We start from the raw sequence: 14,432 nt of genomic DNA, 5'->3' as shown, positions 1-14,432 counted from the left end.
CTTCGTTTTCGTACAACCAATTTGTATTTGTTTGTTTGGAGTTAAGTACAAAGACGCCCAATGGGATACATGTACTCTGTCGACCGCGGGTACCGAAAAGTTATTGGTAGCCTTGTAAGTTCGCAGACATACCGTTGTGCTACTGGGGAAGCTTAGTTTGTTTTTATGGTGCGAGTGTTTAATTTTCAAACTTCAGCTTACCCAGCACAGCGATATGGGTTTCGATACCCGTGTTGGGCAGAACACAGATAGACCGTTGTCTAGCTTTATCATTAATTACAAACAAACAAACTTCAGCCACCATCTCAATCTTTGACCAATTGCTTCGTTCACTCATGTTCACTCTATCCGCAATAGTGTTTGTCGCTCGAATCAGTAAGTTTTGTGTGGCCTACAAGGCTGATTTTATCTTTTAAAAACAAACTAGATGTTAAATTTCTGTAAAACTTTGCAGGGATAAAAAGACCATTAGTTTTGTTTTAGTGAAAGTTTTCATGGAATTCTGACGAGCAGTTCCTTCTAAAATTCTAAATCGCCTGTAGCAATAGATGTAATTTAGACCAGCATCCTGTGTAAAGACACGAGTTTCTCGAGTGTTTTAATTGTTTGTAGACAACCATTACTTCTTTGTCCAAGCTAATGGATTTGTTTGCAAATTTAATTATTAAGTTTATTTTTCATACACATAAGTCTATATACTCATGCGCACTGTAGCTTGTGCTAGCTAAATAACCATAAAACCTGTTTGCATTCCAGTATTTTCTGCTATTCACTGTGTGAGGGGGAGTGTTTACCATCACAGTTTATTCACATGTAGCTACTAATGTGTGAGCATGATAAGTGATTTTGATTGACTGGTAGGCTTTGGTCAGAACTGTCCAGGGCCCGGCATAGCCAGGTGGTTTAGGCACTCGACTCGTAATCTGAAGATTGCAGATTCGAATCCCCGTCACAACAAACATTCTCGCCGTGGGAGCGTAGTAATATAACGGTCAATTTCACTATTCGTTCGTAAAAAAGTAGCCGAAGAGTTGGTGGTGAGTGGCGATGACTAGCTGCCTTCCCTCTAGTCTTACACTGCTAATTAGGGACGGCTAACGCAGATAACCCTTATGTAGCTTCGCACGAAATTCAAAACAAACTGGAACTGTCCTTGTTTTCATTGTTATTCACCTTTGAAGTGTGGTACTAATTTGTTCTGTGTGCCTAGTGTTAACATTAGCAAGGGTATTTTGTCGTTAAATACATGTATAACACAGCTCTACATATATTTCACAAAAAATTATGGTACTTAAATCAAAAACAGTTTACCTCTACAAAAAAGGTATTACTTGTTTACAGACAGCGACTAAACGAATTGATACCAGAATGCGGCTAAGGCAATCATTGTTATTGGATACATAGTTTAAAACTACTTGCAAAAAATTTAAGAACCGTATTTGGTTTAGAATTATTGTATCATGTTTGCTAATGTTATTAAATATAACACAAATATGAGCTACTTACCAATTGGCCGCGGGCCCGGCATGCCCAAGTGTGTTAAGGCGTTCGACTCGAAATCCGAAGGTCGTGGGTTCGAATCCCAGTCGCATCAAACATGCTCGCCCTTTCAGCCGTGGGGGCATTATAATGTGACGGTCAATCCCACTATTCTTTGGTAAAAGAGTAGCCCAAGAGTTGGCGGTGGGTGGTGATGACTAGCTGCCTTCCTTCTAGTCTTACACTGCTAAATTAGGGACGGCTAGCGCAGATAGCCCTCGAGTAGCTTTGCGCGAAATTAAAAAAAACAAACAAACAAATTATTTGGCCGCATTTATGTATGATTTTGTGCATGTTAGTGCTGCCTTAATTTTAGAGCCAACCTGTTTTTGGTTCAGATAAAATATTACTGTCAATCCCACTGTTCGTTGGTAAAAGAGTAGCCCTAGAGTTGGTGGTGGGTGGTGATGACTAGCTGCCTTCCCTCTAGTCTTACACTGCTAAATTAGGGACGGCTAGTGCAGATAGCTGTTGTGTAGCTTTGCGCGAAATTCAAAAACAAACCGTGCTGTTGTGTTACGCATTAAGATTTCAAATAGCTGGAAATTTGAATTTGAATTTAGTAGTTAATCTAATGTCAACATATATTAAATGTATAATATTTGCCTACAAGATTGATAAACAAAAGTTTCTTTCTTAACCCCACCCCCCCCAGTGGTATGTCTGTAGACTTACACACTCAAAACCGGGTTTCGATACCCGTAGTGGGCAGGGCATAGATAACCTCTTGTATAGCTTTGTACTTAATTTTAACAGAAATATATTTTAAAACACAAACAACAATAGAATTTATGATAACGATTATTACAAATAATGATTTGTATACAACAGTTTTAGAAACTTACAAAAAATACTGAGTCTTCTGCCTGGTTTGAAACCGAATCTTTTATCGACGGTCCACAGAGAGCGAATTAATTCTATGTTGATACACAGGTACCCTTTACTTGGCAGGAATGCTAGCTGGCTCGATTCTTGTCTGGTGTCACGTATGATTTTCATAGCTGAAGTTATGCAATGTTTTCCTAAACATACTAACGTACGAAGTTAATTCTCTGAATTTGAAAGGTTTTTAACTTTGAAAACTGTAAATGTTCCTGGTCAATTATCTCCTTTGACAACAATACTGATATTTTACGTACATACATCACACATTGTTGATTCTTACGCTTAAGAATATTCTACGAATTTGTTAAACAGGCGAGACTTTCTCAATACACATTTAACAATATAAGTTGGATGTAATTCTAAATATATATATTAAACTGAAAGAAACATAAATAGTAAAATAATTACATAATAGTGAATCCGTTACCCTATTAAACCATAAAAATGTGAAGTTGTGTTATACATTGATTTTTTTATTGTGAAACCTGTCTTTGTCTAGTTCTTTGTAGCTCAACTGCAACACCTGTGTTGAATAAGAACCCACCACGACATTTGCAAATATCCATTTGGTTTTCTTTCCTGGACTTGGACCTCTGTTTTGTTGGACCGTTCCTCTACTTTAGGATATACACACCACAAAGATACTGGTGCGAATGAAAAAGGAGGCAGATAGGAGTATTATCTTATTAATAAATAATTCATTATTGTTATAATAATATTAATCCTATATACATACATACATATATATATATATATATATATATATATATATATATGAACTGTTTCAGCAAATTAATTTCTTGGTCCTTCAGTAATAAATTATTGTTATGATAACTAGCTGGGGTACCCGTGCCCTAGACAGAAGTTATGTAAATTCATGATAAATGAAAGGTTATCTTAGGACATGAAAAGTTGTTTCCTTGATATATAATTTTGTGAGAAGAAAATTTGCATGTATCTCGTTTTGGATCTAAAAACTTTCATGCCAAATTTGGTGAAGATCCATTAACAGGGGCGAAGTAGTGGTAAAACAAAACCGCAAGAACACTCATAAAAACAGTAAAATGCTAAGTTGAAGATTTGTGTGGACCTAAAGAACCTCCATACCAATTTTAGTGAAGATCCATTCAAACCCTATTAGGTATTTACATGGAAGTAAAGCAGACAGTATTATCATATTTATATAAATAACGCCAGTGTATTAGATCCGCATATGACATATTCATGACGTTATATCTGCAATCTGAGAATGGAAAAAATAAACTTCTCCATAACAGGAAACGGAGGTGAAACGGGAAATCGTGACCCCTATTGCAAATCTACGTGCATACAGGATAAAGATTTCGAGAAGTTAGGGGTTACACATCGCGTAATAAAAAGGTTTTTCTAGTATCATATAAGCAAAAGTTTCATTATAGTATAATGTAGGTAAATAGAAACAAATTCTTGCAGTGGTTGTTACAGTACTACCTTTAGTAATTGTGCAAGATTTCAGAATGCAAATTATCTAATGAAAGCATCGAAGTGTTCTGATCTGGACAAAGGTGCAATTCATCAAAACACATTGCGTTTCTAAAATGCAATCATATTCACGCTTATTTTAGGCTTGTCTGGGTAATTTTAATTATAATAAATAAACATCAAAACCTTTTTGATATGTGTACATTAAGGAATGAGTAATGGTAAGAGATAGGTCAGGAAAAGATTAGACACATTTCATCATCCCGCCCGGGCACTTTTGTGTTGGTCTGGTAACTCTTTTATTTATAAAATAAAATGAAATTTGCTACGGTTGTTATTATTTAACACATGAAGAGAGTGTATAAATATGATATTATTTTAAATTCGTTTAGGATTATTTTTGTGGCCCTTTCATCAAATTCTTCTTTGTTCCAGTTTTTACCCATTCCCCTTATAAATGGTCAAGTGATATTTGGAACGGCAAGTCTTCTTTCAACCGCCATATAGCAGGTCATAGAATAGCTCTGAGATTTTTTTTCAAGTACATAATTTTAGGTCATAGCTCTGTCATCTTTTGACCGGTTTGAGGTCTAATAATTTTAAATTCAGGAGGTCAAACCTTTACGATTAATATATTCCCCTAGATTAATTTACTCTAATCCTGACTAAAATAATTTTAATTTGAGGGTAGACTTGTAGGGATCCTGATGAGTAATAAAAATAAATGATGAACACATGTGCTGGTGCAAAAAATATAGCTAATAAAAAGATAATAATACAAAAGGCTCATAGATTAACTTATTCTCATCCCTCCTAAGAGAATATCAAGTACCATCGTTGTTGAGAATTTCTTTTCGTTTGCTTGTTAAAATATCTGTTTTCGGTTGATTAAAATGGCTATAGCATGTATGTTTTTATTAACAGATGGTTGCCATTAATGAGTAATTTCAAACCAGTAAGTTAATAAATAATTCGATAGCAGGATTCTACAATTTTTAAACATGAAAATTAATATTACATGAATTTCTTAATCAATACAAAGAAACAAAGGAAACAATATTATGTCTGATCTCCCGATTGTTATAGTTTTAATTGTTTGTATACTAAATTTAAAGCCTTGTTAGTCCTAGTAGCTGACGGAGTGGTATCGTTACTAGTTTTTAGGTGAAAGGATTTGGTTTGTTCTGAATTTCAAGCAAAGCTACATGAGGGCTATTTGCACTAGTCGTCCCTAATTTAGCAGTGTAAGACTAGAGGGAAGGCAGCTAGTCATCACCACACACAGCCAACTTTTGGGCTACTCTTTTACCAACAAATAGTGGGATTGACCGTCACATTATAACGCCACTACGGCTGAAAGGGCGAGCATGTTTGGTGTGACGGGGATTCAAGCCCGACACCCTCAGAGTACCAGTCGAGGGCCTTAACCACCTGGCCGCCCCCGCTAGTACAGCGGTATGTCTCCGGATTTACAACGCTAAAATCAGGGGTTCGATTCCTCTCGGTGGGCTGAGCAGATAACCCTTTGTGGCTTTGCTATACGAAAAACACACACACACCTGGCCATGCCAGGTCGAGGTGAAAGGAAAATGATCGATTACATTTATTATTTCATTGTCACTGTATTGGGATTACATTTGTAACCTATAGTAATAACAGTTTTGTCTGTCTTGAAAATCCGTGCACACTTCATTTCAATGTATATAAACAAAAAATATATAAATATACTTCAATGTATAATATGTACAACAAATTAAGAACTCAAAGCTATTTAAAAAAAGACCAAACGTTAGTTCGTAGAATAACAATATAAATCATTGATTTGTAGTATTAAGTACGATAAAGTTTAACCCTAACAAACTAAAGCAAAAAATGAAAGTTACAATGTTAATTTACCTAGTTATGGAATATAGGCTGTACTTAATAAAGGCTTAACCATTGTTATCCTTAAGACAAGTGGACTTACATATTTCGGTTTCTAAGTTTAGAATTCTTTTGTATTATTCTAGAAATCCTTGATTTAAAAAGTACTGTTACAACAAAGATACTAATTTGACCTCAGATGTTTCTGGCTGTTTGCTGGTAACCTCATAATAGCGAGACAGAAAATATAGGTATAATTTTAATTTGCAATCTTTAAGGTTTATTATGTTGGCAAACTCACTTTAAAGCTGCTTAAATAGTTTATTGTTATGAAACTATTTGTTGATGAATCCGATTGTATTAAAGATGAGAGATATTAATCTCAGAGAAAGGTTCTCTAGTACTGTAGTTAGGAACTTATGTTTTATTATTATTTTGTTTTATCAAGTCAGAAAATCGAGGAAGAGGAAACAAGGGATATAGCCGTGAAAGCCTTGAATGTTTCAACGTTAGCTTACTCAGGAATTCAGAACTTAGTTCAAGCTCAAAGCGAAGGTTCGCTTATTGAAGTTAAAGAATTGCAAAAGTTGTAAGTTGGGCTACCATAATTATAATAAACAGGGGAGACTGGGAGAAAAAATATTTTTATATAAATCTCACTATTTTACTTATGTAAATGTAAAGTATTTAGATTAAAAACGAGCAAACAAAAACAATTAACGATTTTAACACCAAGATAACTTTTAAGGTAAAAAAAAAGCCTTCACACGTGTTATTAATAACGTGGTTTAGAATTACATAAACCACTTATTCTGAATTAAACATTGTTTACATTTGTGTATATAGCACTTTCACACGTGTTATTAATAATTTGTTTTAGAATTACATAAACCACTTATTCTGAACTAAGCTTTGTTCATATTTGTAGTTAGTAAGTGTTTTGAACAATTATCTTTATATTAAGTCATCTGTCTGTATTTGATGTTTATTACACTTACAGATAATAATTTTTGCATGCATTTCAGTGAAAAATATAATTACCATTTACCTCACAGTTAAATAGACCTTTCTGAAGATCAGCCACTAAAATGATGAAAACCTTTTTATCTAATTCACAACAAGTCCTACGCATTTGGCTTCGTAGGAAAATAAGATTCCAGGGAACAATGCATCTAATAAATGATATCATATTTCTGTAAGGAATCAGGCTCTAGGAACACTGTACATTTTCAAATCTAAATACGATTTCAACGAAATCCATCGAATAGTACTTGAGGCACGCTTATATCATGAAAAATAGAAGGACACCACTGATTACCTTCATCACAATAATTAAGTTGTGGATTAAGTAATTACTTTATTAACTAAACAGTTTTATCTTTACCATTAACTTTAAACGACTTTTAACTTGTAAGTTATCATTCTTTGCTGATGAAGTCCAACAAAATCACTGACGGCCCGGCATGGTCAAATGGTTAGGGCGTTCGACACGTAATCTGAGGGTCACGGGTTCGAATTCCTGTCACTCGAAAACATGCTCGCCCTCTCAACCGTGGGGGCGTTATAATGTGACGGTCAATCCTACTATTCGTTAGAAAAAGAGTAACCCAAGAGTTGGCGGTGGGTGGTGATGACTAGCTGCCTTCCCTCTAGTCTTACACCCCAAAATTAAGGACGACTAGCGCAGATAGCCCTCGTGTAGCTTTGCGCGAAATTCCAAAAACAAACAAGTCATTGAAAAATTTGCAATTTAAAAAAAACAACAACATATATTTGATATCTTAAAAACAATATACATTGTGTCTCCATGAAAGTTTTAACGCAGTGTATGATACTTTGTGTGGTCACCATATATAATTAACTTAAACAGAATTTAATGTACCCTGTTTTCATGCCTTGTGTAAGATGTTTTAAATAGTCTATATTCTTGCTTGAGAGAAAGTCTAACCCTTAAACAGCGGAATTGTTGAAGGTAGCACCATCAATTTATGATGGCCGCCGTTTAAGGGTTAAACAAATGAAAGTATACCTGAAAGGCATATTTAGTGAGCTTATAAAAATACAAAACATTGTTCTAAACCTTCTAAAACAGATGCAGTCTACTGACAATGCATCTCAAATATTGAAATATATTTTCTTGCCTTTCATAAATACGTTTAAACACAACATAAAATAAACTGAGATTTCATGCTTTATCTAAATAAATTTAAACAGTATGAATTGTGGTTTATTTTCGACGCTTTATGTAAAGAAGAGAAAAATATTTAGTAATCCTTAGTGTTTATACAGTGTATGTCTTATTTTAGTACTGAGAAACGAAATCTGAAGTATATTACTATTATTTTTGTCAGGATCTTTGGAATGAAACAGATGCTCTCAAGAGCAATGAATGAAGTTTGTTCTGCAGCAGAAGATGCTAACAGGATTTATGACGAAGTGCTGGAATTTCTGAACCATGGAACATCCATTATTGTGCCAGAATTTAATGAACAAGCCACAATGTACCGTGATTTTCATATTATCAATGAGGTAATAGTAACTCGCTATTAGTTGATCTATAGTGATAAAATTAGGGTTATGTTTATGACAGCATGAGTGTTTTCGAGATGATTTCGTGGATAAAAAAATAATGTTTCACAACTTTCGAGGATGTAGATGAACCAGAATTTCATTTAACACTGGATAAAGTTCAGTCTTGTCTGTCATAGACTACCTTTACTAAGAAACGATGAACAGACAACAGTAATATTGTTTCAAAATAATATTTCTATCCTCTTTATTAGTAAATTATCTCTGTTTTAGTCAAAACAATAGGAACAGATGGCTCGGAATAATTAAAAAAACATCTAATTTAAGCCATGAAATTCACACTAGAATACAAGGAAAAGTATCATCAAATCTGTTCAAATAACTTCTTGAATTAATTCTGACTTGCCTGTCATAGCATAGTGATTTTAAATTATAATAAGCACGTGTGCAGTATTTGTATGTTTTGTATCAAGTTAAATGTTTCTATGTGACTTACAACTCTGAAAGGTAGGATCTATATTACCTCAAGCTAATAATTAGTTCTAATACTCTGTGGTCATATTGATTTTTTTTGTATTATCATAAGTAGACCAATATTTTGAATACTTTAATATAATATTTTTAAACATGTTATAAAATTAATAAAGACGTATTGTAAGGTTGATGCAATCCTGCCAAACACCTCCTAGCAATTAAAGGTGAAATGTATTATAATAGAATTTCTATAGTTTTGTCGTTATCTAGCTATAAAACATGCTAAAGTTAGTTACACTTTATAAGAACGATGTTTCAGGTTTCGTTTTACCTTTTTAAACTACTTTCTTCTGTTACGTATTATAATCAATATTTTACCAACGTTCACGAAAAGCGAATTAATTCATACACAGGTACACTTCTCTTGACGGCTAGCTAGCTTGAATCACACGTAAGTTTTTCACCGATGGCAATATATAATGTCCTTGTAGAAATACTAACGTTTGAAGTTAATTCACTTAAGTTTAACAATTTGTAATGTTCAAATCTATAAACGTTCTTGGTCGAATATCTGTAGTTTTCCGATTAATAAGCATTTGTCACAAATACAGATTCCGAGACTTATAGTATAGTGATTGTAGCGACCAAACGATATTTTTTTACTGTCTTTCGGCTAGCTTTTATACCAATTAGTCAAAATTCTTGAACGTTAAGCAATGTTCAAAAATATGCTAGAGTTTTCTTAAAACATATATTGTTTATTTTTCTTCTCGAGAATCTTCTAGAAATGTGGAAAACAGGCTGGACTTACACAATAACGTTTAAAAATATACATCACATGCCTCAAACTGAAACAAACGCAGGTAATAATATAAATGTATAACAGTAAATCAGTTAAACTTCATAAGCTACTGCCCTCAATGTGATGGTTATAATTAATTAAATTTACAGTTTCCATTGTATCTAGCTCTTCAAAAAACTGGCAAAAAATAATCTTAGACCATGCATCATGATAAACTTTCCACAGCTACTCTAAGTGGACATTAGCTTCAAATGCTCCATGAGGATTGTAACAGGAAGTTGATAATAGTCTAACTGAATAAGATTCATGGGAGTACTGTTTTAGTGGCAATATTTCTCTTGAAAACAGGAATTTATTTCATGATGTGGCTGAATACATTGTTAAAGTTTGGTTTGTGAGCTTTCTTTAACATAAAATAATTATTTGTTGTACCAAACCAAAAACTGGACTTATTTGAATGACTTTTTGTGTTGGAAGACTTCTTTTGGCCATTGTCTACACTTTGTTGTTGAAAGCATTTTTCTGGACTTATGTTTAGTTTAAAAGTCTTTACTTACCTTAAATCCTTTTTGCGCAATTATTCCGCTTTCACAGACAATACTCATGCTATACGAATATTCTTTCTTGTAGAAAGATCGTAATACGTTGGAAAAATTCACTTTTAACCAAGTATACAAATACCATATACGTTATCGTGATGACACTGCTCGTAACTGTGGCAACAGACTCCTGACTGACTGCATTATCATGTGTAACTTCTTTCTATAAATTGCGAGTAATATTAATACTATCAAAGTTGTTTTCTTAGCCCTAACGTTTGAGGAACTATTTTTGTAACTCTTGGGAAAGTTAAAATTATCTCCCAGTTTAGATTATTGAAATACAATACACTGATGTTAAAGACTCACGCAGAAGCATCCAACTTTAATATTATGTAAATAAATTCACTAAGCTATTTTTTATAATAATAATAAAACCGGAAACAAAAATAGCTGCTAAGACTATTTTAATTTAGGAAATGAAGTGATGTGAACAACCATTTGATGCATTTTAGCGTAAGGATATCTGACTATTTCTACAAAATCTGCTTGTCACTGAGGGTATTGACAATCCCAAGTTTATCGGGAGACCTTGGGTATATCTTGGGTGGATGGGCGGTTCACAATCATACTATACTGAATATTTAACTTGTTTTTCTCGCAAACTGTAGCACTGATTATAAGCTTTTAGTTTATTCCTTTTTCTTATAACTTCAGTAGCTTTATAAGTTTGACGATTGGAAAGTTTTAGGATTTTGCGAAGATTAATTAATACTACTCAGTACAGATTATTTTTACACTATCTTCTTTTCGGAATAAGCTTAACAACCTCATAAAAAGTGAGTGTAACCGTATAGAGAACATTCTGTTACAAACACTCTATGCAATATCTAGACATTCTTCAATAATTTATCATTCTGATGTGCTCCTCATGAAATTGTTCTTTCTTTTTTTTTAGAAATTGTTTAAGTTAGTAATGTTTACATTTTCAGGCAATAGGGTCCATTGAGAAAACAGATAATATACTTGAAGAGAATCCTCATCTGGATGATGAAATAAAAGAAAAAAAATCAAAGGCTAACAATATTTTAAATGAAGCCATTCTACTACAGAAGGTTAGTTTTAATGTAACGTTTGGTCTTTAATATTTAAGGTCCAGTAACAAAGAAATTATTATAACTTATTTAAATTTAACGATTGAATATTACAGAATAATAAAACAGCATTGATTTAATTATTTGCTTTAATACAGAATAAATTAAATCACAGCAACTCATTTTATCTGTTGATTTAAAAGTTTATCGTTTTATTGTACACTGTCAGTTGGAATTCATGGTAGTAATGTTTCTAGATTTTACAGTAATTTGCTTATTATCAGGTTTTTAGTTAAAAGTTTGTATACAATTCTGTCACAGTTTTTGTTTATCACCAATGTATCTTCCAGTAAGAAAAACAACAAACTATTTCGAACAAAAAATTTTAGTACATAACGCTACAGCTAAACACACCAGATGAATTACGACACCTAAAGTATATCACAAACGCTACTTATATAACTTACTTATAGAGCAGTCAACGCTCAAGTTTTTAAATATAATATTTATTGAAAATGTGTTAATCTCATGTATACTGATTTTTTTTCCAAAGTGTAGTAACCGCTCTCACAAAACATAGGGAGAGTTAGGCTTAATCTTCTGATCTTTTACCTCAACTGAATTAAAAGAAGAAACTGAAAAAAACATAATTCTACAATCGAATAACGAATTTTGTTTTATTTAAGACACAATAAACAATATTAAACATTAAATTAAAGTTTTAGTAGATGTTTTAAGTGTTTATAGAATATGAATAATATTCAAACTGGGAGATATAGAGGAACCAGACTTCAATACTTCTTCACAAGATCGACCAGATGATATGGCTAACAATGCATTCTGGGAGTATCAGCCATCTCCCAGTTTGAATATTATTCATATTCTATAAACACTTAAAACATCTACTAAAACTTTAATTTAATGTTTAATATTGTTTATTGTGTCTTAAATAAAACAAAATTCGTTATTAGATTGTAGAATTATGTTTTTTTCAGTTTCTTCTTTTAATTCAGTTGAAGTAAAAGATCAGAAGATTAAACCTAACTCTCCCTATGTTTTGTTCACATTATTAATGTAAACAGAAATCCTACTATTTAAAACCAAAATAAAACGTCTCATGTGAAGGCCTAGAAATATCAAGGTTATACGTGTTAAAACGCAAGAAATTTGGATACTTTGTTCTTTAAATGTGTAAACACGTGATAGTCGACGTATCAGTAACACAATAAAGAACTGATCCGCTTGTAACTAAGCTTTCACATAACCACTTAATATGCTTCTTTAATCAACTTATTTTATTTTACTACTAATTTTTCCTTACATAACTATATGCTTTGGAAAATAAAAACCTGTGTTGTTCGTTCTTCAATTTTGCGCAGACCTACTCGAGGGCAATCTGTATTAGCCGTTCCTTATTTACTGTACAAGTTAACATACGAAAATGAAGGAAGTAGATGACTAAGAGATTTATTCGTTAACCACGTTTACTGCACACTCTAGTCAAACTAATTACTTCTTAACAACCTTAACACTAGTAAACCTCAACCAAATTACTTAACGTCTCCGTCACTAACTTGAAACCTACTTCATTCACTAGAAGAAATAAGTCTTAATTCAACGAGTGGGGAGCCCTTGATTCGTTTACATAATTTTTACTACCGTAATAAGTACGATTTACACTTAATCTGCAACTCAGATTAAATATGTTATAAATATTTTATAGAACCTAGCTAACACTGACTTAGGCCTAAATGTGTTTTACACATACTAAATATATATTTTGGCACCTTGATATAGAACTACTTTTTATGTATGAAACAATTTTCTGTATCAAGAATTTTCTTGCATACTTTTTATTCACGTGTATTAGACTGTCAATTCGTTATCAAACAACTAATATTAATGAACATACCTAACGACATTTATTAGATCTACATATATTTAAGTGTATAAGATGGGGGAAAATTTTAGGAAACAAGATCTGGTTGGCAAGACACCTTTAACGCAGAAGATACGAATATATATATATTTATTGAGTAATACTCATTGTTTTTTTTATCAGAGAACCTATTTTTATTTAGATACATAATTGTAAAAATTAACTCACGAGAGAAATACTTGATCATGACTGAAAACTATTGGTTGGTATTACTGGTAATTTACTGGTTTTCAACCTTAATTTATCCTTGCTGTAAATTTCTAATCTGACTTTCTGCTCATAAACAACATATCTGTGGGAAATCTATAATATTGTTTCCCGGCTGCCAGTTAAGCAAAGTACATCAATACAGGCCTATAGTTTTTTAAGAGTAATGCATACTAGTTTTACTATCTGCGTAGTAAATTGGGAGTTGGAAATACATTAGTTTTAGCGGCATTTTCAACAACCTTTCATCTTATACTTCTTTCTTAAAACTTAGAACAACAACGAATGAGGTTTCAACTCAGCTTCGATATTCTTAAAAGAATCATTAACCTTCTATAAATAAAAATAATTTGGCTGTTAAAGCATACTTTATTCAGTAAAGGCAACTGAACGTTACGAATAGGAAGATAATAATTCTAACACGAAGTATATAAGAAAATGTTCTTATATTCACTCTTTATTTCTGTGAATTAAGCTCTAACTGCTTGTAACATTTACTTAACTTGCCACATCATACAGTTGTTATATACTTCTAAAATAACCATAATTATTACATTTACTTACCTGTTTTATCCAAGTATTATATTGTGATTATTCTACAGGGAAAGGAAAAATTAATGACTGACACTGAAGCAGCTTTAGACAAAGCAAGGGAGAACGTCCAGTCTGGATAAACCATTTTAAATAATGCAAAACAATTACTAGAACAAGTAAAAGGTATAGTATGTTATTTACCATTTTAAGTAACATCTTTAAGTAAGTTTTGTTATGCTAGATATCTTGAGCACTTTACAGCTGAATAACATACACTTATTTAAGGGATTTAAATACACCACTTAAATTCGAATATCGTAATGGAACAGCAATTATACTATGAGGAACATGGAAGACTTTAGCATTTTGAATTACACAGTAAAACCCAGGATTTGACTTAACTTAAATTAATTTGAAGATGTTACTGCGAAACTTATATCCTAGTTCACATGGTTATGGTTCAACTTGCTCAAGAAACGTTAGAAACTGCTGTCAAGTTGTTTTGTTAAAAATACGACTAAAATAGAAAAATTACAAATCAGATCTGTGGCTGAATCGGTGCTTTC

At 32.5% G+C, this 14,432-nt stretch overlaps 1 protein-coding gene across 2 annotated transcripts in view; it reads left to right on the top strand.

The window, feature by feature from the left end:
* The window catches only part of LOC143238898 (uncharacterized), a 39,316-nt gene that overhangs the window by 22,490 nt on the left and 2,394 nt on the right, over positions 1-14,432 (top strand). For both annotated transcript variants that reach the window (XM_076479531.1, XM_076479532.1), the window contains 4 exons: positions 6,197-6,337; positions 8,100-8,277; positions 11,085-11,207; positions 13,935-14,049. In XM_076479531.1, the coding sequence (XP_076335646.1) occupies positions 6,197-6,337; positions 8,100-8,277; positions 11,085-11,207; positions 13,935-14,006 (514 nt within the window). In that variant the 3' untranslated portion in view covers positions 14,007-14,049. The remainder of the gene's footprint in view (positions 1-6,196; positions 6,338-8,099; positions 8,278-11,084; positions 11,208-13,934; positions 14,050-14,432) is intronic.

The sequence above is a fragment of the Tachypleus tridentatus genome, chromosome 13 (genome assembly GCF_004210375.1).
Source record: "Tachypleus tridentatus isolate NWPU-2018 chromosome 13, ASM421037v1, whole genome shotgun sequence".
NCBI lineage: Eukaryota > Metazoa > Arthropoda > Merostomata > Xiphosura > Limulidae > Tachypleus > Tachypleus tridentatus.
Note: the sequence above shows the minus strand (reverse complement) of the source record. Positions and strands in the feature narration are given on the sequence as shown.